General features: G+C 39.5%; 1 protein-coding gene across 1 annotated transcript in view; it reads left to right on the forward strand.

Annotated features, from left to right (window-relative positions):
* Window positions 1-27,268, forward strand: part of CDYL2 (chromodomain Y like 2) — a 52,356-nt gene extending 25,088 nt beyond the window's left edge. Inside the window, exons 2-7 of the mRNA XM_015874117.2 lie at window positions 2,030-2,624; window positions 9,000-9,217; window positions 15,838-16,010; window positions 20,504-20,714; window positions 21,439-21,582; window positions 22,854-27,268. Of these exons, the coding sequence (XP_015729603.1) occupies window positions 2,030-2,624; window positions 9,000-9,217; window positions 15,838-16,010; window positions 20,504-20,714; window positions 21,439-21,582; window positions 22,854-23,012 (1,500 nt within the window). The 3' untranslated portion in view covers window positions 23,013-27,268. The remainder of the gene's footprint in view (window positions 1-2,029; window positions 2,625-8,999; window positions 9,218-15,837; window positions 16,011-20,503; window positions 20,715-21,438; window positions 21,583-22,853) is intronic.
* The last annotated feature ends 362 nt before the right edge of the window (window positions 27,269-27,630 follow it).

A 27,630-nucleotide genomic window follows, 5' to 3' on the forward strand; every position in this document is an offset into this window, starting at 1 on the left:
TTTATGCATCCTTTCTGAGGTTCTTCCTTCGGTGAGCAAGTGGGGGAATGCAGAGACCGAGTTGCTCTGATACAGCATCAACCTGATGCAGTTTGTTCCCAAGTACAAGCTCCTCAATAAAAGCAGAAGGGGTTGCCTGCGTTGTGTAGCTCTTAGAGATGGAGGAGTGCTCAGCTGAATTCTCTGCAGTAGTGATGGCTGTGGTCTATTGAGTTTTGCAGCAATTTATTTTTTTTTTCCCCAGGATACATTTTTATATATGGTGTGTCTTGCTCCTTGTTATACCGAGCTGCAGTAATTAACAAATCCACAGACAACCACTGGCCACCAGGGAGTTCCACAGTTTGATGTAGGGTCTCTCCAGCTAGATAGAAGGACAAGGAGTATTTTAAAGGCAGGAATCATTTGGACAGTTGCTCACTATAACACCAACAAGATCATAGGTCTATCAGTTTAACAACTGAAAGTCCCAGAACAGGAACAGAAAAGCACCAGTTCATTTTTTTCTGAGTACTCTTCTTGTTTTCAAACAGATTATCTCAAACTTGTCTTCATTAAGTTGTTTTGCCACACTGAGCAATCTTGAAGGGGACTGTGCTGAATTCAGAGCAAAGATGATTCCTTGCTTTGCTCCTGGAGAGGCTCTGTGCAGATACTTGACAAGACAGAGCACAGCAAAGAGCTGTTTTGGGTGCTGCAGTTGAATGCCCTGGAGATGGAGGAAAGCTGTCCACTCTGACTCAGGCACAGATCTCTTAGTGCTGCTCCCACGTAAATGAATTGGGATAGAAGTATAATGTTTAGTTGCTAATTACATTTAGAATCCCTTGGGGAACCCACCATGATTTCCATGAATGTACAGTTCCAGCCAGTGAACAGACAGAATTATTCTGTTGGTTTGCTCCAACAGGGGAGCTAAAGTGAACAATTACATACACCACTGTGATTGCCCTTCTTCAAGGTTAAATGCTCCATACAGATTCCACTGCTGTTCTTTATATGAGATGATTTTTCTTTGACAAGCAATGCAAAATATTACAGTAGCTATCCACGTGCTTACTCTTCCTAAATTAACAACAGCACTTTTGTTTATCAATATTTTTTATCCCTCATAAGCCACATTTTCAAGAAGTAAAAAACAATAATCAGAAAACAAATCTTGGGAGAGAATACAAAAGGTTTTCTAATCATCAGAGCCCATTTGGGCTGCTTGTGGCTCGTGTCTGTCTAACAGAACTTGTTTGCTCTGGAACCCTCTCTACTTTCCCTAAGTTATCTATTCTGTGATTAATCATTCTCACCATCACAAAGGTTTTTCTAATGACTTATCTGCATTACAACCGATGCAATTTAAAACCGGGATCTGCTGTCCAGTGGATCACAGCTATCTTCTTTGCATACCTATCTTTAACTCACTTCAGATTGTTACATTTCCCCTCTTCTCTAAAGTAAATAAATCACAGATTTTCAGGCTCTGCCTTGTTTTGTTTCGTTTTTCACATTGGCTATTGCAGGTTCCCAGATCAGATTTGATCAGGCATTTTACATCTTTTCCAAACATTTTTAGAAGGGAGAATGGCTTTGCTGTTCAAAGATCGCTGGGGCTACTGCATTCCTCTCATGTATTGCCAGGTCTGTTCATGAGAATTCTTCGTCACACTGAAACTTGTAACTCCAATTCCTAAATGCTGTGTCAAGCAGTTTATACACACACCAATTAGACTCTCATCATCAGTCAGCATGCTCTATATGGGATCCAATGGGAACATGGTGTTGGACTGCATCCTATGAAATTAAGATAAATTTTAATCAGTAAAATAGGCTGCTGCATTTTGGCCAGCTTGGGTAGGCTTTCGGTGTCAGAGTCATTTCAGATTTTAGGCACTCAATTGTAGGGGCTGAATCTCATGAATACTAAAACTACTTTACAATGTCAAGGAGGTCTTTGTAGCTGCAAACGAAGAAAGTACTTCTCACAACCAAAGTATTTTTCTGTCTAATATGATACTTCTTTGTTTTATTTTTTCAGGTGGAGAGGATTGTAGACAAAAGGAAGAACAAGAAGGGCAAATGGGAATATCTCATCAGATGGAAAGGTTACGGAAGCAATGAAGATACTTGGGAACCTGAACATCATCTCCTACATTGTGAGGAATTTATTGATGAGTTCAATGGACTACACGTTAGTAGAGAAAAGCGATCGAGACATGGAAAACAGACCAGTACTACAAAATTTTTACGGGAAAACCGAGGGTCATCTCTTGAGAAAATATCACATAGACCTTCTGAATCTGGGAAGGCAAAAGGGTCAGCACACAAAAGGAAGAGGATTAATCCTTCTCTACAAAAACAGAAACGAGGATACACTGCAAAGCCAGCATCTGCTAATGACAGGGCTGCTAAAACTGTAACTTACCGAACTACTCCCAGCGGTTTACAGATCATGCCACTGAAAAAGCCACAGAATGGTCTGCAGAATGGAGATGGCAGTCACGAAAAGGATTCTAGACATTTTGGGAATGGCTCACAACAGCAAAACGTGGATATAAATGATCATGAAGGAGAACAAAATTTGCCCAGCGTGTTGGAAGTTAGTAATGAATCGCCTGTTGTGAATGGAATTGGTATGTGATTTTCAACAACTACAGTCTTTTGAGGGGGGGGGGTTAATTGCAGAAACTGCAAAGTCCAGTCATGGAATAGTGATTGTCATGCTACACGAGAGATATGGTGAGAAACATGTAAGTTTCACATTCTTTCCCAATTCCTTATGGCATTTTTCTCAGTTGGCTTATCTCCTCCTCTTTTCTATGGAGTGAGGCAAAGCAGCGTGGGCTTCATTGCATGGCACTGCAGTGTAAAGTTCTTACGAGGACGTGATGATGAGGTGTGTAGTAGGAATGGCAGCTGAGGTATGCCTAACCCTGAAATTATGTTTGTACATATTATCAAGTGCCAAGTCACTGATGGGTTGTATGTGCACAGACCCAATGGTCTACAAAGATCAGAATAATTTTATGACATAATTAATACCACTCTCGCTAACATATCCTGGTAAGTGTGTCTGAGTACAAGTTCTTCAGGACTAATGCTCTTCAGTATTGACGAATACTCAGACTTTCCAGACTCACCTTTGGCACTGATAAGAAACATCAGAATTCACAAGACATTCTTAAGTGGAAGATACAGACAGCCTTAAGGTGAACAGGATGATTTGACTATAAGAAAAGTTCATTTCTAATCCCCATAGTTACTGACTGGCTTAATTCACAAATAATAAACCATCAGAGAACATAACCTTACGTTATCTGTGAAGTATTACAAAGTTTAATGCAATGCTGTATAGCTTCTCATTATCTAGGTAGGTCCTATCTTTTCTTCAGCCTATCAAACTCGCAACAAAGATGATGCTTTGTAGCAGAAACTTCCATACACAACATTCTATTAGATCAACTTTTTGATTGCTGGCTGTATTTCTATATTTTGTTGCTTTCAAGGGCTTATTTTTTGACCTTTGCCTTTGGTGTGTGTGTTTTTTCAAATACCTTTTAAAAGCAGCAGGAGCTGTTCCAAATGATTTCCTACTGCTTACTGATATAGTGGCAAAACAATATTTTGAGTATTATTTTTTTCTGCTCTTACACACTGCATAAAGGTTTTCATTGAGTGATACACAGTTGCTCTTAGTTATTTTTCCCTTCCAGTCGCAGTTAATTTAGAGCACAGCTATATGTATGATTCCTTTCATTATGCGTTTAATCTGCTTTACTGCTGCCAATTCACCTTTTTGTTATGACTCACTGGAGCTCTTCAAAATCTTTCGTAGTATTTACTCTACTTATTTGGTATTCTCTTCAAAATTTCCTCTCATACTTCTCTTCTCAGTTCATTAATACCTACATTAAATAAATTAATCCTTCTGCAGGTCCTTGGGGCAGCCACTACTAATCACTTGACATGATGAAAAGTAACCATTTGTTCCAATTATTTATTTTTATTAGCCACTTTCCATAGCCCATGATAGCACTCATTTCCTTAACAGCTTCTTGTGAATCGCCCTGCCAAAAACTTTTCAGAAGTCAACATAAATTATTTCACCCAACTTTCCATTTTTCACTCTACCAGCAGCCTTAGAAACACTTCTTGCTTTGGGAAGCTGAGCCGCCTTGCCCAGTCTTAATAATTACATCTTAGAATGGCTGGGGTCTTGCAATGCAGACATCAGCTACCTTGTTAAAGATACACAGCATATATAGGAAGTTGTAAACGTGTACGTAGCCCAGATGATGCTTCTCCAAGAAGTCTTAGATACCTCACTGCAGATCATTTATGTTATTCACTGAGGAAGATCTATTACAAGATGCAGCTTTTCACAGCATTGATTCCCATATGCAGATTTCTTGTTTGTTAACAAAGAACTAAAGAAGGTCAAACAAGCTGCAGTGCTGGAGCAGCCCTGGGTTTGGCCGTGCTGGGGCTCCTGGCCTCATGGCTGATGCATGCAGCTCTTGCATTGCTCGTCTTCCTTGAGGCAGGAGATCTGTGACTCCCAATCAGTCCTCCTCTAAGAAAACCATACCCACCAGCAACACCACAGTCGGAAATCCCTCCAGCCTTGTTCTGTGATCCTCAGCACACGCACAGTGGGGAAAATTACAAAGAGGAGAGATGAGGCTCCCAAAGTCAGAGCAGCAACTAATGAAATAGGCCCTAAAGAAAAACACCAGACTTTTTTCTTAATGCTGCCCTATAAACTTGAGAAATCATGTTTCCTGATACAGGATTTTGCATCATTTGAAAATCACAGAATCTGGCATTCCACCATGTACCACAATTTACTGACCTCCCCCAGTATTCACACTCACAGTAGATGCCAGTGTGACGCTGCCGCGTGCCCAGCGAGAATCACTGTGGAGAAGACGTCACACTAAAATTAGCCTGAAATTTTACAAATTACAAAGAAAGTTTGAGAGAAAAAAATGCCCATGTGTCAAACAACAGAAGTTTTCTAACCAACATCTTGGGTTTCAAAACTTTCTCCAAATTCAAGCCAAGGTCCCCACGCTTTGTCCCCCGAGCCCTGCAGTTCTGTGGCCGCCTGCTTGGCGGGGCTCCCACCTCCAGCTCGGGGGCAGCCAGCTGTGCCAGAGGTTTCAGGCTGTCTGCCACAGAGTCTGGAAGTCAAAAGCCCGGCGTGCCCCACTGGCACTCACAGGGCTCCTGGCACTAAATGCAATGCAGAGACAGAGCTGGGAGGGCATGGGTTTGGCTCCCGGAATCCACAGCTCCTGGGCAGCATCCTACCAAGCCGACATCTGTGTCTGGTTTGAGTTTGCCTATGTGAAGCACAAATGAATGTCAGCCTCCTCTCATTGCTAAGTGGATGAGCGCACTGAAAATATATTTAGAAGTTTTTAGTTGTTCTAGAGATTAAAATGTTTGGTATGTATATACATCTACATGGGTAAGGTTAATTGTTTCCTGCTTAATTGATAAAACTCTCACAAATAAGCAATTTTAGCCAGAGAGATGAAAGCATATGTACAGAATCCTATATACAGCATCACAGAGGGAGGGCACTCTCATATGCTGAAGTTGGGAGAGCCCTTTTATATCAAAACCTCTCTCCTGACATCTACACTTCCCTTCGTAAAGAGAGCAGTGTCATCTTTATTGGCAGTTATTTAAGGGTCTGCAAATTGGAAAATGCTGAAAACCTCTGCAGGAGAACATCCACTGCTGCTCCCAGGAGCTAACAAAAGCATTCTTTCTGATGACATTTGTTGTCTTCTGTTATCACGTTGCTGTTTCACTCCTTACATTGTAATTGCAAGTGATTGTTTTGTCAGGTTTCTTGACAGCATCAAGAAACATCCCCTTTTAATTTTCTCTTTCCTTTTCTACATTGCTCTATTTCTGTACCATCTGCTGAAGAATTTCTGCTTGTCATGTATCACTAACCACTGTTTTTCTCCACTACAGAAATCTTTGTAGTCTCATGGTGCCCTTGATTTAAATATTCTCTATGAACTTAGTCATTGCTTCCTCTTGTTTTTATAGCTTGTTCAGTTTTATTTATTCTGGAGATGTACTGGCAGCAAAAGACGGCCAAATCTGCTTGCTTTCTCAGTTTGGATAAAAACTCATTGCTTTTAGATATCTTACAGATGCTCCCTTAGCTGGAGAAGTCTGAAATTATTAGTAAATTATCACCAGAATGCTTTTTTAAAGTATGTACAGTATTAACCATTACCCACAAGAAAGACAGGAAAGAGACAGAGGAAGGCTGTTGGGCTGACAGGAATACCAAGCACTTCCACCAGTGAGAATAAAGGAACATGTTTTATTTCACCTACAAAAATGAAATGCATGGCTCCTTTTCATTTAAGATAAACGCATGCTGCTAATAAAAGGAGCAGTCCAGACCTTCTTGCCACAACACCATTATTCCCATCCCTTCCCTCGCACCAGTATTAGTACTATTGAGCCTACAAGGTGAACCAGCTCTCTCCTTTCATGTTCCCTGTCTACCTTATCTTCTTAGATTCTAAACTTCTAATCTGTTTTCTGCAGTGCTTAGTACAACAGAGGCCCAGACTCAGTCTGGATTCTTCAGGCACCTTCTAGTACCAACAGCAGCAACAGTAATATCGGTACATTTCCTCTCCTTTGATGGCAGTGGAAGTAGATGGCCTAGACAAGGCACAGGGACTGGCGACTGAAGTGGCGAAGTGGATTACAAGACTAAAAGGGTTTTCAGTGTGGGGAGAAGGGATATGATCAAAGTTTACAAAATCATTAATGCCTCCAGTGAAATAAATACAGAACTGTCATTTCCTAAATCCCTCAACAGCAGAACTCGGGGCTACTTACGGAAACTGGTGGATCATCAGATTAAAGCACAGATGAAAGAAAATTCTCCTCTCTACAGTGGTTACTAAACTTCTCAAAGTCAGACCACAGGAGGCTGTGGAGACAGGCAGCATCAACAGGCTCAAAAAGGGATTAGAGAAATACATGAAAAGGTCCGCAAGCAAATACTGAAGGAAACACGAAGGATGAATCTTCTCATGTTCCTGTATGATATGTAGGGACAATAACAGGGGCAAGGACTACAGAGAATGGCCAAGCTTGGGATGTCTCCTTAAATAGCATCCTTCATTGCCATCCTTGGAAACGGCACCAGTGGTCTGGGAATATCTTAATTTCTCTTAAAATATATTGAAACTTCTAAATATATGTTTAGGTACCTTCCCAACTCATACTAGTGGTTAAACACAAAGTAATAATTCAATTAAACTCCCACTACAGGAAGGGTTATTTTCTACTTACTTTCTGTACTTAGTCTACGCATCATGTAGTCCCTCCTAAGCTGGTAAACCACATTTAGAAGTACCTAAAGCTTCCTTAGTTAATTTGTGACTTCCTTAATTTATTTCGCATGCATGACAGATTACTTGGTGACGGCCTCTTTCTTCCCTTGTCACAGTCATTTTTCATCTTGGCATGCAAAGGTACCGTTTACCTTTGTGTGCATTCAGGAGGTGCTAACTATTAAACCTCTCACAAAGGCATCTGGATGCCTTACAACAAGCCTTCAGAAGCTCCATCACATCCACGCAACTGCCCTTCTAAATGGGCCTGATTTCACTTGTTTTTTGTCTTTGGATTTTGTTGATCGTTTTGTCCAGTTTATCAGATTCAGCAAGATTATAGGGATGCAATGTCTACAATGAGACAGTTTAGTCACTGTATGTTGTTCTATTAATCATCCATCCTTGGAAATGACACTTCCCCACCTATGTTCCTCTCATATTTAATTTAGATCTTGCATTACCCCAGTTACAGTTAAAATACCATGATTAAATGTATGATTTCCCACATCATATATTTCATTTACAAACGGAATACATTACTCAAGCAAAGAAGAATGCAACATAAAAATATGAAAGAAAATATTTCTATGTTGCTTTTGGTTGAACTGGATCACCTGTGCAAATTAATCTTCTGCCATTCTCTTAGCGTCTGTGTTTGAAATTGGTGTGGCTTAACCTTCAACACAAGGCATCATCCACTTCATGTTCACTCATCCCTATGCCTTTTTAACTTCTTTTTAACTGCAGTATATACATGGGCATTTCACATCAACTACGAAACTGTAAGGATGAGCAAGATAATAGCATATAGGTCACACAGAGTGTAAGGCAGAATCATTTGTGTGTAAAGAGGAGCTTTATCTTTCTTTTCATGGTTCCATTTTTTTCCCAGCACTGGATACCTTCCAAAATAGCATCAGCATTAATCCTTTCAGCATACACAGACCAATATTAACATCATATCTGTTAGGTGAAAGTCAGCTTACTGTGATTGTAAAACGTATTAAGGAAAAGCTTGGGGTCACAGCAGTGATGGCCAACTGCAACTTCTAACGCTAACCAAATGGGCAGGGAGAAGAATCCCAGGTGAGGTACCTGTCTGCTCAGTGAGAACTCTCCTCTCTCACTGTCACATAGAGATGCTCCTCAAGAGACAACTTGTGTTAAAATTACCATGTTGTAATGACTTCTGGTCACCATGAAAGGAAGAAAGTATAGCTTTGAAAGATGGGATATGGACAAAACTTGTCAAGTTTCATCCAAAGCTGAAGTAGAATTTTGTACAAAATTCAGTGATCATCCCAAAGTGATAAGAAGGACCATGATATAACTGCTTTCATCTTCAAAGCAGAACTGAATGCCATATGGAGTACCAGGCCTACATGCTATAATTCACTTGAGCTAATGCTTGTCTGATAAAGGAAAGTTGAAGTGTAAAGCTTGAAGGAATAATAAGGATGGCTTGAGCCCACATTTGATGAGATAGGCATACTCTTGATTTACCACATTTATCATATAGAGGCTATTGTAAAATGCCATGTTATGTTTGAGCTAATAAAAAGTGTGAGTCAATTTCTTTGAAGGTATAGGCATAATTATGTTTCGATTATTTCCATCTGAAAGGTTCTTCTCTGGCCAATGGAAGCTTGAATCTACACAGCACTGTGAAAAGGAAACTAGATGGGGAAAAAGATTATGTCTTCGATAAGAGACTAAGATACAGCGTGCGTCAAAATGAAAGTAACTGCCGGTTCAGGGACATTGTGGTGCGGAAAGAAGATGGTTTCACACATATTTTGCTGTCGAGTCAGACTTCAGATAACAATGCACTGACCCCAGAGGTAAGCACGTAGCCATAGAAGCCAAAGAAAGCCATCCTAAGGTGTGGGTTATCTTGGAAACACTGCATTTTATTTTAAGTATTTTTATCCTAATTGATTATCTTAGAAAAGAAAGTATGGAGCTCAGATATATCTAACTTTTTCATGCTTGGGATTTCTATGCAAAAGAATGCGATGGAAATTATTTTTGAATTGACATGTCTGAAACTGAAAAACAGAGCTAAGGAAAGGAAAGACAGCCTGCATTTCCAGCATGGAGTTGTATGCAGGAGATCTCCCATGCTGAAGTTACTGATAAATGCCATCTTTAGTGAAATCTAGTCTTTCTCATACTAATGTAAATAGTGCTCCAGTTGTTGCACAGGGAGGTATTTGAGGCTATACTCTGAAACAGTAATTGTAGAAGTATACCTTGATCCCTAATTGCTTGTTTTCTAAATCACTTTATGAATCTTTATTTATGAAATCTTTGCCAATTAAGGGCTCTGTTCCCAGCTGAATTGCATAAAGATGTTCGATATATAAACGGTACTAATTAATTCCCTAGTTTCACAACATGACACACTTAGGGTCAGACTTCTAGCTTGTACTTCTGAAGTACATACAACAGTCACAGGAAGGGCTGAGGAGCTATTGTCTCCATTCCTCATGATCTCTGCTCAGTGGGCAGCGATGTCGTGGGAAACACTTCCTATGTCAGAACAAAAGGAGTGTAAAAAAATGCCTGCAGCAAGATGCATGTCCTGGAGAGCAGACAACATGCTAGATCCTGTTCCATGAAGGCAGTAATGGCCTGATGGAAAAGATGCCATATATTCAAGGAGAAGCCTTAGGAGCTGCCTCCCGTCACCAGTTTGGCTGTCCAAGCATCCTGCAGACTCCTCCCCAAGCTGCCCTTTTTTGTCCACCAGACACCTCCATACAACAGCTGAACATTAAGTGTGAGCACAATTTGAGGCAAACATAATCTGCAACTTTTAGGAATTATTTTTGTTCAGTAAGAAACTGAGTAAATTGTAAATGAATTGACTTACAGCGAGCTTCAGATAGAATCACCGGCAGGCATGATGGGCCCTAGAATTGACTCCACCTTCCCAGATGCACACAAACACATGGGCGTTAATACCAAGAACTTAAATCGTTTAAAATGTTGGTACCAACATTTATCACTCTTAGTTTTTAAACTAATGTTTAAAAAGACTATCTCAGTAATTAACCCAGAACACCAAACACCTGCTTTTAATTCTAGTTCCTTAAAACACATTAGATGATTGCATCAAATCCATCATTCCATCCGTGTATTAATTGCCACTAATTAACACTGCAGGTAATTTAAAGGAAGAGCCCAAGGGCCTGAAAAAAGGCACAAAATCAAGGGTTTGCTCTGCTCAGGCTGAATAGACTTATCTTCATATTGCTGGCTGTGCAGTTCCACATCAGCAGTGTTCAGATGCACTAACCAGTGAATGAACTCGAGCTCTTCAGGTCTGCCAGACCAACCTGTTTCATTCTTCAACAGCATTCAATATGTCAGGGGCCCACCTCCATATGAGGATAAATGATTAGCACCTCTTCTTGCGTCACCGCATTGAGCTATTTCTACACAACTTCACTTAAAAATGAGAAAATACATTTCAGAAAGCTACATTAGTGACCAGACGCTGGATGGTCAAGAATTAATCAAGCTTTTAATGAGCTCTCCACATTTAGATTGTCTGTTTAAAACCCATCCAGGCTGAGAGCAATTGGAAGTTGTTCCCCTCTGACGGCCGCTTGCTGGCAAACGTGAGACTGCTCCTTTGGCCTCCATCCAGAGAGCAGCCCGTGAGCACTCACACCACGAAACCCAGCACTTCCAATATTGGCTATTTCAGCAAAACAAAATCAAGACAGTGACAGGAGGAACATGTTGAGTGCCTTGTCCTACAGACTGTCCCCTATAGCCACAGTTAAGACGAACTGACAGAGTAGTTCAAGGAAGTTAACAACCATTTTAGTTGTGACACCTCTTTGTGAACCCTGAATAACAAAAAGGCTCAAACACGGAACCCCCACAAACATAAGAAACGCTAAGATTAAGTTTGATCAGAAACTCCGTAAATCACGTTTGCCAAATCCAAAATGGTTAATTCACTGAGAGTGGGTTTCCTTGCTGTGGTTCACATCATGGGCTGGCAGTTCTCAGCCATCCATGGCAGAGAAAAAAAAGGTGTGTACTGCCCACAGTCATTATAAAATTAACCTCATACAAAATCACTCTCGCTCTTAAACACCCCTGCTTCCCTTTGTGTTTTAGTGAAACCTTCCCATGAAATCTAATCGTTTTGTTCATCCCCTGCCCTCCAGCATTTATGCCAATTTAATTAAAGTAACTAAGATATTTAGGATTACGGCACAGCGTTCTGCATGTCAAAGCTGACTCAAAATCAGACCTTTTCCTACACAACGAAATTATCACATGCACTTATGGCCACGAAGCCAATTCACGCTACAAAATCAAAAGCAGCTTAGAAAAGGCTGCCTGCATTTTCATCACACATTTTGGTAACGGCAGCACACCTGTGGTTCCGTGTGGGTGACTGCAGCACAAAATGTGCCGATGCTCTTCCAGCGCTATTTACACCAACTGAAGTTGGTTCGGTGCCACTACAGGAGTTGAGTTTTTTCTACCAAATGTTCAGGGACTGTCCAAATCCTTTCTTACATTTTAAGACCTTCTAAAGCTTCCATGCCAGTGTCACAAAATGACATGGCTTCTTTGTTTACTGCAGTGTCTTAGGCTTGCTACTTTTAAAGTCCATTTCTGAAACAGATACACAAAGCATTTCATCATTGCCATTTCCAGTAGCACACTGTAGCACATTTTCTCTCAGAGGCCTTTTGCTGCTTCTGAAGTGCATTCTCCATTGATGTCGCTGCTGCTGTAACAGCGCGTTGTGAGGATCCAAGTTCTGTTTCAAACTTAATATTAAATGGATCCACCCACTGTTTTTTTCACCTTATACTATTGATATAGAGTTGATACTTGGCTGAATTAAAAGCAAAACATACCCTAGCAGCTAATGATCATATCCAAGACTGATGCAAGAACTACTTCACATACAACAGTCAGGTTTCAAGTTTCCAGCCATAAGAATTAAAGGGCTGAAAGTTCTACCAGGTGCATTTTGGAGCACTGGCTTGCTTTCACTTCTCCTTACTTACAACTTAAGGGGAAATAAAAGATAAAATGTGGCTGTATTTTGCATTTTTGCTCTCATACACAGAGAGATTATTCCAGTGGCCAGTCCTTACTCCCAGGTTCATAGCTCCTTTATCTGTCAAACAGAACAGACTCAGATCTGTTTGCATAAAGAGGCAGTAACAAAAGGCATCCATATGTAAAAAAATGGTGGAGGCTCTAACACAACTGAATGGCTTTAAACTTTCGCTTTACTACAATATTTACAAAACATTTACCTTTAAAGAAATCAGTAGTAAATCCTGAGCGGTTCGGAGAAGTTCCCCTTTTAAACTTGCATTCCTGTTTGTATGAACAAGAGACCTCTGTTCAAGATACTTTGTGTAATGAAGGCGATAAGTTCCAAGCTTCCTGATTTCCCCAGAATGTAAGCAATATCGAACGGAAAGGGCACCAAACACCTTTTAAAACTTCCTCTGTCCCGTGAAAGGCATTGAAATAAGCTTTGGGAAGTTTAATGAAATCTTTAAACATTTAATGTTTATTTTGGAGTACAAGGTCCTATTAAAGGACTAACCAACTTGTTTTCTTGACTGGATTAAAAAAACAAGCAGCTTTTAAGGGAGTGATAATTTTATTGTATACCTGGGCTCCAATAAAACAGTAAGTGAAGCATTAGGACTGCTCTAAATTTGGAACTTGATAGATTTGGGCCCATGTTGTTTTCTAAATGCTGCCTCAGAAACGTTCGTAAAATAAATGCAAATAGAAATTCAGCCCCACAACTGAACACTGCCTAAAAGACCATTAAAAAAAAAAAAAGCTAATTTAAGGAAGCTTGAGAATAATTTAAAGTTTATATTAAGAATTATCGGTGTATTGATGTAATGTAAGGAATTGGAATCATTTAAACCATTAATATAAATAATTATAATTATTGTTTACTCTGAATACTAATAAAAATGAAATAGTGTGATTATTAATAATCATGTTTATATTAATAATTTTCTGTACTTGAGGATACTGCTGAGGAGCCCTGCTAATAGTTGTTTTATATCTGGTCTATTACTGAAAATAAAAGCAAATGGGAAAAATCCCATTGCTATACCAAAACGATGGAAGGATTAAGAACCATGGCAAAAAGCACAGGGAATCTGATAAGTGTAACAAAAGCTACATAGGATATCTACATGTGTTGAATTCCTTGCTGTGTTAAATGGAAATTCATACTTAAACACAGACAGCAGGTTCTAAGCCAAAAATTAAATACTGAATAATACAGTTTAATACATAATTCCGTAACCCTAAAAACAACCTATCTTATCTTATTTTATTGTTAGTAGCTTTGCTATAATCATATAAACACCTGTAGGGAAATACGCATGCACACACTACTGAACAGCAATGCTGAAGGTATTTGGAGCCACAGCAGACAGCAGGGTGGATGTAAATAGGCTGAGTGACAAAGATAACCAGGTGGACTTTGGTCCACACGGGCAAAGGATTGAGGGAGTCGCTATATTTCAGTGAGCTTCTGAATACCTTTTAATAATGAAGTTAACAAGCTTACAGATATCTGCCCTCTCCCCCCCAAATCTTTTGGAGATCTAAAACAAACACTGCTACATTTGGGGTTTATTTCTGTTTTCTAATGCTGTTTTCTTTTGCTAGAATGTAATGGAGCATTGGAAATAAATTTCCAGTCCTGCTCAGCAGCACAACCCAGAATATTATCAGTGCCTTCTCATTTTCCACTATATCCCAGAAATCAATTCCTAATAATAGACCTTTAATATCACTTTCCAAAACACTGAAAAAAGAGCAATAGCAGAGTGTTGTCTCCTCAACAGCTGGCTGTACAGCCTCTGCTCCTAATGTTGATAGGTGAACTTTTAGATGGCTTTTGCCATCCAAATCAATGAGAGGAAAGGTAAGAAAGAGACAGGCTTGCCATGGTAATGATGTGCTTGAAGGACAGCAGTGGGAACATCAAAGAGATGGAACATAAGCAAATGTCACTGGGAGAAGGCATGCAGAAGAGAAACTTGCTGAATGGAGTATCATTTTGTGGCATCATATTTAAAGCAAAACTCCTTGTTGTATATAAAAATGTTTGACTGTTATTCTCGGACATTACTTATACATCTTCCCTAAGAAAGAGCACGTCCCTGGGCAGCTGTGCCACTGCTCCTCTATTTGAGTTGTAGAGAGGAGCAGGAGGGTCTCCCCTGAACGTCTCTTCTGGGTTTAGGGGCATATCTTAAATGTAGCACTTCAGAGTAAGAAGTTTTTGGAAACAGAAAGTAGTGAATGAAACTAATTATGAGTGAACAGTCTTATTTTTCTCTTATGTAGAAACTATATTTGATCCCCAACCACATTTTGCTGTTTTTTACAAAATGCATCAACCCTGAGCAGAACTTTCAGCACAAACAAGACAAGATTGAGTCAGCTGGGCCCTGTGTAAAGGAGGTACTTTGACACATGAGTGTGTGTAAGGGCAGGACATGTCACACCAGGTGAAACGATGGCCCTATTCAAGTGTGAAGAGCAGCTCAGTGCAGAAGGGAAGCTCAGATTGCTTACATCGATTACAGCTTCCAAACAGTGCTGAATTGTGACAAGTAGTTGCCCACCAGGATTTTATGAAATAATATTTCCCTCTAAAAATCATTAGGAAAACAGTTGTACTCAGATGAAGGACTATTTCCTTACAATAACAGCAGCTCCATTCTGCACAGACTTTGATTAGTTTGATTTATGATGCGATTAATAGCTCGATCCAGTTCCAAATCAGAGTGTAAAAACGTCTCTCTCCCTAGTGGCTTTTTTGCTTTAACTTTTGTAGACTGTAACAATATCACTGACCACAGGAAAATGAATAATATATTTGTCATGTCAATGTATGTAATGTCCTCTTATCCTACCTTGCTCTGATTCATGCAATATAAACCAAAGCAGCTGAAGAACTGAAAAAAAAGTGGGGTTTACAGATCTTATTTACAGCTGGGTGAGGTTTATAGGCTGTTGTTGTGTTAATCGTGTTACAGAGGATACGGTGATGTTCACTGAATATAAACTATGAAAACAAAACAACAAAAAAAAAAGTGATATTTGAAATTATTAAATTTCAATCAAATACTGTAAGTTAGCTTCAATTTCCCACAGGACAAGCAGAGAATAGCCAAATCCTAAAAGCTCTTTGAATTAATAAGCATCTACAAAGCACTTCCAAAGATCAAATATTTTGTAAACTCTCAGTGTTATCATTCTATTAAAATTATGCAAATCTATCTATCTATATATATATATATAATGGATGTAAGTATTAATAGTGCCCAAAATTTAAAGTCTCTCAAAATCAATAAGGTTTGTAAAAGTAGGGAAATGATATTGCAACGGCATGCATGTCGAATTGTTTACTTTTCTTTATCCACAGATCATGAAGGAAGTTCGGAGAGCATTGTGCAATGCATCAGCTGATGACAGTAAACTCTTACTTCTCAGCGCAGTGGGAAGTGTATTCTGTAGTGGCCTAGATTACTCATATTTAATTGGCAGGTTATCCAATGACAGAAGAAAGGAAAGCACTAGGATTGCAGAAGCTATAAGGTGACCCAAGCTTACCTATGATCTCTAAATTATGAAATGCAGTGTGTGATTATAAAGATATTTATCAGGTCCAAAAATGTTGTATATTTAAGTGTTGATTGCATTCTAATTATAGTCCTGCAAATTTGTTTAGTGAAAACCTTGGACCTTTGCTTATTACAAAAGACAGCACACTTATTCCAGTGCTAACTATCCATAGGGATTTATTTTATTCCACTTCTCTGTACTTAATACTTCAAATTAATCCTCCAGATTTAAATACAACTTTGTTGTTGTTTTTCCAAATTAACTATTGCTTCATTTTGTAAAGTGGTTCCTGAAAGGCAGATATTTTACTTGTTTGAATGTTCGTCATTTTAATGAATTTCAGTACAAATGGGAATCCATGGCTTAGTCGTATGCTGTTGAAACAGTCTTCCACTGTATTTCAGAACCTTATTAGAAGGGTCTCCATTCTTTTTCTTAAATTACTTAATATATATGCAAATGTAGCTTTATTTTCATAACTAAAAAGTGACTTTCCTTATATACATATCACATTACCTCAATAGAAATTCGGAGCTTATGACATGCAGTCTACAAATCAATCCGCACAATACATCACCAACGACTCACATTATCCACAAGGTATTCTTTGTACAGATTTGGCAGATCCTCCAGTATAAACCAACATTACTCCACTGAAGTCAATGGTGTTCCACCAGTCTGTACCAGCGGAGGGTTTGGTCCTTTCATTTTTTACTCCCTACAAATACTGTAATTCTGAGAGCTTTATGAATTCTGAAGGAATTCTGAAGTGTTTGTTTTACAACAGACCTCTATTTGGGATGTATAACACAAGATTAAGTGCAGTTGTTGCATGATGTGTTAACTGCCAACTTTCTTGGTTACAACTAATGCAGATCAGTTTGGATTCTCAGTTTAATACTTCTGAAAGTCTCAAAGTAGCAAATGTTCTGAAAGAATTAAAATGTACTTCTTAAAATATGAGAAATCGCAACCAGTTTTTAAGACTCTATGCCTGAATATCACTCAGTGACATCTTCACAACAAAATCTCTTTGAAGGGATTTCTTTAAATGTGAAGCAAAGAAAAAAAAAACCCAAAAAACAACTAGAGGGAAGAAAGTTGCTCTTCTTGTCGGATAGCACAGACACACTCACACTCCCTGAAAACAGACAAATTTAATAATATTTATGCAAATATTGTGTAGATGCTATCGTTATATATGTACACATTTATCTGCACACATTTAATATACAGGCATACTACCAGTTCTACATCTTAACGACTATAATCCAAACTGCAAGGCTGTTTTTCTACCCCTGGGCTCACCCAATGCTCTGGAAGTACTCGTACAATGCTCTTCTCCTCATCAAGAATGTCAGCTTCGGGCCCACTGGAAACAGATTTTTATTGTACCTCTGGAAACAATGCACAACTTTTTCCACTCAGCACTGTCTGTGCTTTCTATGAACAAAGGACTGAACTCATGGAAAATATACCATAATCGGAGGAGTACAAATGTACACTTTGCTTTCTCAGTGGTTAGGATGTCCTCAAATACATTAATGCAACTCTGCCTCCACTGCTCTACATCAAATTAGACCGGTACGCTTCTAGCAAAATCAAATTAAAATCCTCATTACCATGTGTTTCCACTTGCTAAACTACAGATCTCATGTACTGATCACAAATTAAAACTAAAGTTTTAATACGCACCAGATCTCATCTCATATGAGTGCTTTATTTGGGCCCTGTCCTCATCCGTAGCCTTTGAGCTTTCAGCTCATGTCAAGACTGCAGCTTCTCTGCATACTGCACCAGCCAGACATGCCTGGCACTGCACACCTGAAGCAGGGGCAAGGTAGACAGATGGACTGTGCTGCAGCAATGCATGGCCAGAGAGCCCTGCACCCACAAGACTTGCATTAATGCATTTCCAGTAGCAGCCTCTCTCGTTGCACCACCAGTCAGGCATCACTGTGTGACCTGACACATGACGTCCTGTGTGCAGTCAGAAGAAACAGAAGAATGACTTTACTTGCCTAACTTCTCTACAGCCTTTGATGTCCCTATGAGTTCTAACTACAGCAATGCAACAACACCAAGTATCCCAGAGTGTGCTTGATCATCTGCTTTCCAGATCTCCACTAGCAAAAGCACAAACCTTCTGTATGTGATACTTATTCCTGTCTTCAAACCTCGCTTCTGCTGTCAAACAAGAATTACATCTTTCGGTTCTTTTCAAAGACTGCCTTGAATTGAAAGAAGGATCTTCCAGCCCTGCAACTACGTGTGTGAATATGTGGTTTGGAGACATGGGAACATGCCAGGCTCTGGGGACAGAGAACTCACTGAAACATGCAGCATGCTGAACAGTGAGCACAGACACGTGGGGCACTGGACATTGCAGCTTCTGTAGATCAAATTCAGGCATTTGTTCCCCCTGCCAATATTTCAGCCTTTCTCTCCATGCCCTCCTGTTGTGCCATACTGTTGCTCAGCCTGCCCCTGTGACAGTGTCTGAATGTCAATGTTCTGCTCCACTTTTTCCCTATCATCTCCAGTCCTTCCTTCCTTGTTCACTTACGTGAAGACTTCACATTTCCTTCATTCCTTCCCCTTCATGAATGCACTCTGCTTTGTTTCTGCTACCCATCATCTGCCATTTCCTCCCCACACTACCAGCTGTTCTTCCATATTCACTTTCAGGTCCCACTTGTACCACACACTTCCAGCTTCTTTCCACAAGTTTTCTCCTGCTTCCACGCGGTCCTCAGATCAGCTGCCATTACTTATCCACACTGTTTATTTCTGCCTATCGTCACATCCCTGTTTCCGAAGTGTACTCAGCCCTATTTGCAATATTGACTCTGAAGGTTCACAAAATTCTGGAATTAATCAGGTGCAGCAACCTACAGTCATTACCCAAGCATAAACAAGACCATAAACAAGCCATGATGAGACAAAGGAACAGCATTGTTTCTACAAACAAAAATGAACCACAGCTCTCCTCAGCTCTGCCATCCTCTTGAATGAAATTATTTTGAATGCAGAAAAACTGCATTCCTTATTTCACTCTATTGGTCTTTCTTCTGATCTTCTGTTTTATTCCCATGTCTTTCTGTTTTCTCATAGTCAAAAAAGAACTCTTTACTAGACAGCCTCGTTCTTTGAACACCACTGAGTGACTTCAGACTCACAGTTTCCATTTAAAATACAGCTCATGCCCTTGCGCTTCGCTCCAACAAAATACTTCTCTTCAGCATGTTTTTTACTGCCTGCCAAATCGGGTCTCTAACCTGGAAGTCACACCTCCTGTTCTCAGATGCACAAGTCAAGGTCTTCATGACCTCAGTCAGAGAGCTGCAACTCACTGAAAGGCACATCTGACAAAAAGCAACGTTCTTTCCTAAGATCAGTCAGCATTAATGCACTGTGGATCTAATAAATACCCGGGGCTGGAACAGAATCACCTCTCTTGTTTTCAGCTTCATTTATGTATGTCTCTTTTCTCAAGTAATTGAGCATCTGATTTGCCTTCATAAACTGCTGTACACGGGCTGGTAGAGCCCATAATCTGTCTGCAATTATAGTCCTTTTTTTCCCCTAAGTAGTGTATAGGTTATTCTGTTCAACAGATGTCATTCTAGAGTTCTTGGAAGGCAACTTATTTAAAATATCTCCTCATTGCACAGAATTTAACATGTTCCAGTTCATTCACCCAATTGAATCAAATTACATCAACTTCCCTGTTAGATCCCATTGCCTCCCATTTTCAGTTGTAGGCGGGCAAAGGGTAGCTACTTGTTATATCCTTGCCTACGTTGTTTGCAACAAGGACCCAACAGATCACCAGCCTTACTCTTCTCCTCCCCAAAAAAGTCTATTGTTCTCTCTCTGATTCCCCTTTGTGGATCTTGTTCTTCTATCTGGGGTGCCACGAACAGCTGCTGTCTCCCAGCCCGTTGATGGGACTCACAGAAACCTTCCACATAAGATCTTAAGATTTTTGAAAACATAAATACCCAACAATACACATACGAGCCTCCCATCTTTCACACTATATTATGTTTATCAAGTTAGCCAAACCAGATCATCAGAATTCATACTAGCCATTCTGGAACAAACTGAGAAGCACCACGTGTACCAACAAGTGAGTTATTGGCCCACAACTAACCCTAACCAAACCATTCTGCAAAAAGTATCATAGTCACTGCATCCCAGTTATTCAGTTCATATACAACACATGCAAAACTTATTAATATCCCTGGAACAATAAAAGATTAAATAATTAAATAGGAGATAAAATTTGTGTGCGTGAAGTAGAAAATATCTTTCAATTCTGATCTCATAAAACTGGGCCATGGCATTTATTGAGTTCACCTGTGGTTCTGATTTGTTTTCAGATTAAATACTTTTAAGCTTGGGATTTTTTTCTAAGTGATGCTTCTGTATTCAAGATCTTTCTTTTATTTTTTTTATTTTAGGGATTTTGTAAAAGCTTTTATTCAATTTAAGAAGCCAATTGTGGTTGCTATCAACGGCCCTGCTCTTGGGTTAGGAGCTTCCATTTTACCACTATGTGATATCGTTTGGGCAAGTGAGAAGGCATGGTTTCAGACACCATATGCAACAATCCGACTCACCCCAGCTGGCTGCTCATCATACACATTCCCACAAATTCTGGGTGTTGCACTGGTAAGGTTTTCCACTTCGTATTGCTGAAGAACCTTTGTTCAAGTCACGCTCTTCTTTCTCTCTTTAAAATGTAAACCAGAAAACAACTTTCTCTGTACTGTCATAAATAGAAATGTAATCCATGGAAAGTTCATCTAATTCCCACCAATTTCTTATTTCTCTGAATTCAATGAATTCCGCCCACCTGTATTCAGGAAAGACTCACACGGGTGAGAAAAGATTGTCAAGATCATGGTAGAAAAGAGAAGAAATGCTCCAGCAGAATGATGTTGCAGAGTTCTGGTCTGTGTTGTGTGAGGACTGTGCAGTAACACAGCTGGATGCTGTTCTCTACTGCTCTAAAGGTGATCCATAGTAATTCCAGTAAAGTTGCTTCATTTTTATCAGGATAACAAAGCAGAATTTGCCCCACAAAGTATTCCATACTCTTGGCACGTTAACGTTGCATTATTGACAGTTGCTCTTGTAAAATCAGCAATACAGACTCATCACTCACGCCAGCACATTTCTCCTAAGCGAAACCCATGCTGTGCTCAGGCCACCTGCACAATCCTTAAATAGCTACCAAAACTCCTTTTAAAGTATTTTGCAATATGGAAAGATACAGCAGAGCACTTGTAAACTTAATTTTGAAAATAGCAGGCAAGTATGGGGGGGAAAAAAAGAAAAACAAGATCAGGAGAATTACGATCCAAGATCTCAAGTTGATCTTTTGGTTTCACAGGCAAACGAGATGTTGTTCTGTGGGAGAAAGCTGACAGCACAAGAAGCCTGCAGCAGAGGACTGGTGTCACAAGTATTTTGGCCAACAACATTTAGCCAAGAAGTGATGCTCCGAGTGAAAGAAATGGCATCCTGCAGTGCAGTGGTAAGGAATCACTCTGCTTTGTGGTTGAATGGCACTTTGTAGAGGTAAGGTGTGCTCCCAAGGCTCATCACATCAGAAAGCAGGTCCTCAGCTTCCACAGCCATGCCTGCAGAACAGTCTAGCAATACAAAATCTGGATCGGGATCAGCAGACTCATGGAGTCTCCCACTTTTCAGAGCAGGGAGGTTTGTTTCACTTTCCCATCTCCACATTCAGTCTATGACTAGAACCACCCTGCCACAGATTCTGAAAAGGAATTTCAGCAAAGGTTTCTTTCACGAAGGCAGAACAGTCCAAAGCTGTGCATCTATACTAGGAAATCCCTGCTGTGCCAGTAAGAAAATAAATCTGCCTTTTGCATTGTCCTGGCCTACGTTTCATCTGACTCTGCCTTATTTTCTGCACCTGCACAGCTCCTGATTCTGCAAAATGTCCTGTGCAGTGCAGCATGGTGCCAGCTAACATCTACTGTGAAGGAGGTTCAGACACAGAGGGATCTGACCTCAGTCTGGTCACTGAGTATCACGACAAGGTGATACAGGCTGCAGCAAAGCTCTACTAACAGGAGTGCATATTGCTGCAGTTTCTTTTAGTACTTCCCGTGCCTAAATCTGTCTTAACATCCCTCTGTTCCATGTAAACGATCTGTTGTAAAAGAGAAGGTAGAGATGCGGGAGGTTTTTAATTAAATGAAGCACAGATTAGATCTCACCAAAGACATCCAGAATGAAAACCCTGCAAATGCAGCATAAGCTTATTTGATCAAGCTGATGTAACATGCATTATGAGTCGAGAAAACCTCTTGGCCTTGCTATGAAATCTTCCTTCCTTCACCATTACTGGCTGCCAATAAAATCCTCACCTGAGTCCTGCTGGAAAGGCTGGAGTGAACCTGTGGACAAGGATGAGAGTCAAATAACAGATGTATTCCCTGAGATCCTCAATGCAAATCAGGCTGAAGCCAAAGAAATAGTGAACGTGATGAGCTCATCCAAATTCACTGTGGATATTTGTTCACTGGGAAAACAAGTGCAGGGCCCACTATTTGCAATTAGTGTCATTTCACTGAATTATAGAAATATTATTTCAGATGACTGCTTATATTATGCTAGGCAAATTAACCTCCAGAACACAGACAGGGAGTGCTTTTTCACTTAACACCCTTCTGTCCTTAAATACTTCACTTATATAAGCATTGAAGAAAATAAACTTTAAAGTATGTGCAGTAGAGGCCCATTTCTATTTATAATATAATAATATTTTGGCTTTAGGTATTGGAAGAGTCCAAATGCCTCATGCGGAGCTTCCTGAAATCTGGACTTGAAGATGTGAATGAGAAAGAGTGTCAGATGTTGAAACAGCTGTGGAGTTCCTCCAAAGGACTGGATTCGTTATTCAGCTACTTGCAAGACAAGATTTACGAAGTCTGATGTCTTAGCCCAACTTAAGTGGCAAACGCTCCAGTTGTGAACAGAGTCAAACATCACCTGTGTTTGAAAAGCAGAGGCAATGCATCATTGAGGAGTTTGTGACAGTGTATCCTACTGCATATGGTTGTGTCGATTTCCTTGTGAGCTACACGCTGCCTGTAGCTGGTTTGATTTCGTGTAACCAAGACGTAGGCAGGCTTCTTCAGTGCACACATTATCTACAGAGGGCTGCATCCTTCACGTGATCATCCAGACAAAAACGTACATTCCATGTGCTGAGAAGCACCACTGAGGCCCAGTAAGGCACACCATCTGTAAGGATCTTTTTTGTCTGTCCTCCTTAACTTATTCCTACTCTTGCAACGCATTTGGGCTGACACAGAGGGCTCCATCTAAAAACTGGGTCGGCGCAATATTCTGTAGACCCAAACACCATACTTTGGAAATGCTTTAATTATTTTTTTTTTCCTTTGCTAAGTTCTAACAGTGTAATGGAAAAATCTGGTAATTTATATGTATAATATGTAAAGTTAGTTCTACCAAAACTACTAGGATTTTTTTTTTTCCTTTGTTGAATTTATTTAACTTATTTATTTTGTGTTCATATTCAGCTGTCTATTGATCACAGATCTTATTTTCATACTTCCCTTGACTGAATCGATGGCATCATGTGGGAATGCGAACACACTTTTAGCAGCAAATTATGTAAAAAAACAAAGAATATATAGAAAACACATAGTATGCTGTGGGCACTAAAAGAAACAGCCACGTGCACGCTCATGTATGTGTAAAAATGTATAAAAATATATGGAACAAATTCATTTGCCACAGTTGAGGGGAAAAAAAAAGTGGATTCTGAATGAGATCCCCCCTAAGTCCCTCTTCACTTCCTGCCTTCTGGAGGAGCACTGAAGGGCTTGCCAACAAGAAGCTTTATTTAAGTTTACGATTGTCCTGTTAGCTGGATGTGAGTGACAGGGTGAGCGGTGCCACTCCATGGCACCTTACTGTTCTTCAGGTTTAAACATCCCTTGTTGGTCTGAAGTCTGGAAGCAAACCCTTACGAGCCTTAGTCTAGTTGCCTGATTCCTCAGGTGTGAGATAATTTCTGCTCTGGAGGCCTTTGGGCGCGGGCCAACAGTTTATACAAGGTGCTAGGCATTGAGCTAAGCGGAGGGAGAAGTTTCGGGTTGCTTTTCCCGGCCCTCCACATCTGGCCACCCCTACCATCTGGCCCCCAGAATGTACGGCTATCCATAAAGCAGTCCACACATAACAACAGTCCAATCTGCTATTCCAGAATGTGATCCTAGTACTTTTCAGTGACACTGACTGACTTCTGAACACTGGATCGACCTCGTTTCTTTCCCGCTAGTAAGGCAATTAATATGGAAATGACTTAAGCATGCTCTGTGACTCCAGCTGCCATTTTAGCGTGCCCAAATTACCGCCTCTTGAAGCAGAAGCTTTGCACATAGTTTTGTTTTGCAGTTTGTGCACTTGCTCTCCATCCTTGAGCTCATGGTTTAAACCTCTGCAAACAAGGCAGGGAGGATTCCTCCCTCGCAGCCTTTCCACAAAGGGTTCCACAAAGCCTTTGCAAAGTGATCTAACAGGTGATTACAACAACCCTTCAACACATTTCTATAACATTTCTTGTTCCACAACTAATTAGAAGCACTGTTTCTATGGCCTAATTGTACCACCGAGTTTTAAGGAGATGATCACCCTAAAGGCAGATGTTCTAGTGGAAGTTCTTCATTAAAAAGACAAGGCTTCTAATAAGCCTGATTTCGTGTTGCAAGAAATCCCCTCAAAACCAACAACTCCTGCTGTGCAGTCTGTGCACGGAGTCACCCGCACTGCACCAGATGGGGGGTTACCCAAGTGAGAACCACTCGCACTCACAAGTGTTTGTTTGCACAATCAGGCCTCCAGCGGATGACTACAGAACTTTAACAAAATAATAAACCTTCTATAAGCAATGAAAATACCACGATTCCTCAATTTCCTTTATTTCCTTTCCTCCCATCCAGAGAGCCATAACTCCTAGTCACGTGTCAATAAGATATTAGGAAGTTTATTTCGATACTGTGCTTGGTTTTTGTAGATAAGTATAGAGGAATTGCTCAGCAATGTGAAGGCGTGCTTTCTATATGAGATTTTCAAACGAAGAAGAGTGATAAGCTGTTAGACCTTTAAACTGCATCATTTCATCTGAGTTTCCAAATATCCGCAGCTTACCTTTTTTTACAACAAAGGAATAGTTGAAATACATTTTCTACAATTATTTTTCCATTAAAGCAAGTGCTAACCATAGTTAACATTTTTAATTACTCGTATCTATACAGTTACAGTCTAGTTTTTGTGAAATCTATTTTCCCTTCAAGAAAAGAATAATAATAATGTCTAAAGCTTCTTTTCCAGTATTTAAAGATCAGAATTGATTCGCTCTGTCCTTACGAGGTATCCAGACATTTCGATGTACTGTACATATTAGTCCGGGTACCTGTACTAATATTCACAGTATTTAAGATGATAAATGCAATTTGTTGTTAAGTATGTTATTTTATTCTTGTGTAAATTGTTTTGTACAATCTTTAAAAATCTACAGTTTTGCATTTGTAGATATTAAAGGTAAGCAATTTATTTTGTGTTGTCCTGCATGTATATTTTTGCTGTAGATAAGTGTTGCTCAGTTTACTATTTCAGTACATTTCTGTTTAAATGAATAAGCTTACAAACTTTAATACAGTATATATTTTCAGAATATAAACTTTTATATTTCTGTGGTAGGTTAGGGTATGCGTTTTAGGCAATCTTTTTCACTACTATTAACTGTTCTTTTAATCTATAATATAATGGTTTTGTGCCAATAGTTTTTAATTAGAAAAAAAAAAAAAGGCTCTTTTAACATTAGGGATGAACAGACAATTTTGTTTGGGGTTTGTTTCATTTTGTTGGTTTGTTTTTTGTTTGTTTGTTTGTTTTTTTAATTATTTTGCCAGCCTTTAAAGTTTTAAATGTAATTTATAAATGTATTGCATTTGTGAATAAGCCTTACCATTAGGTACAAGAAATCTTTAAAGCTACATAATGGCTTATGTAGTACTAAGGACTTCCCCAACTAATTGCTGTAAGAAAGTTAGCAAATCAGAGTACAGGGCCTTAAGTTTTTCTTGTGAAAAGGATAATACGGGTTGTTTCTTTCGAACAACATACATGGACTTGTCAGCATGGGCTTTGTTATATATAAACCGTGCATTTGAGCTCCCAACCACAGTAGTTTAATCTCAGGCTTTGTGTGGCTGGGTCTATAAAAGTCAAATCTGGCTAAAGCCACCACTCTTTAGGAGACACTAAAGAAGTTTACATAAGAGACTTATAGACAATCTTAATCATAGTACATTTGGGTACTCGGTATCCTAGATGTGTTATCTGTGTCCGCCCAATTAACCGTATGTTTTAAGCCATATTAAATCTCTTTACTGCTACTTTAAATACTACACTGAAAGTCATTCACTAGCTTGCTTACTCACAGACAGGACTTCAATTTTTAGAGAATAAAAATATTATGCCTTCCATAAAAACAAAGGACCAAAGAACTGCATTATTCTAACCAAGCGTTAGTTCCGCAGCCAATGAACTCACATGACGTTTGTACTGAAGATCAAATAGTCTCTTTCTGCTACAAACACTGCATTCTCATCTATGTCAAGTGTAAGGGGAAAAGACGTGTCCACTGACCGATTGGGAAAGGAGTGATGTTCAGCTAGGATGGCATGTCTATTGGTAAGGCTTATTACCAAACCTCTGAGATGAAGCAAAGAACCAAAAATTCACAAATTATGTCAATGTAAATTTATTTTCACAACTTGCACAAGTAATTAATTGTAGAACTCCCCAAATTAGACCCTTAAGTTATTTTGTCAGAACGCCATGGAACAGACTAAAACAGTTTCTAATATTTGTAATGATGAGTACATATTATAATATTATAAGGGTACAGGCACCCCTATATCACAGTGTTGTAAATATTTTCTGAAACTGGTACAGTACTGAGGGACTTGTATCTTCTGATATATCAAATATTGACTGTCTAGATCAAATTGTACACAATTTATTTGTTGATGGTCCTGTAACTAGTGTATGGACACATTTCTGGGTGCCTTAGAAGTTGTATTTTTCATGTGTGTTAATATGCAGTATTTATACATTGTGAGAAGCTGCTTTGAATAAAAACATTGAAACTTCATTTCAATGCAGTGGTTTTCATTTTTACATAATCAGAATGAATATGGTAAGCAGCAGCCACAGACCAACATTATACACGATCTTCTATTAGATAGGATAAAGCTATTCATGGACTTCTGCCTTTTCAAACAAAGCAGGCATACAGCAGGCTGCTTAAAAGAGCAATGAAACTTACAACTATTTTTACTGGCACAAACCAGGGCAGTGGAAGCTGCTGCAATAAGCAATCTCCGCAATCATTCATCACCATGAATCCGATTTATCATTTCATGATGAAACCCAAGAAAACCTTCAAGGACTGACCTAGAAGTACATTTCTAGGACACCTACACTATTACCAATTCCACTGTATGACACGCAGACA

This window comes from Coturnix japonica, chromosome 11 (genome assembly GCF_001577835.2).
Source record: "Coturnix japonica isolate 7356 chromosome 11, Coturnix japonica 2.1, whole genome shotgun sequence".
NCBI classification, from domain to species: domain Eukaryota; kingdom Metazoa; phylum Chordata; class Aves; order Galliformes; family Phasianidae; genus Coturnix; species Coturnix japonica.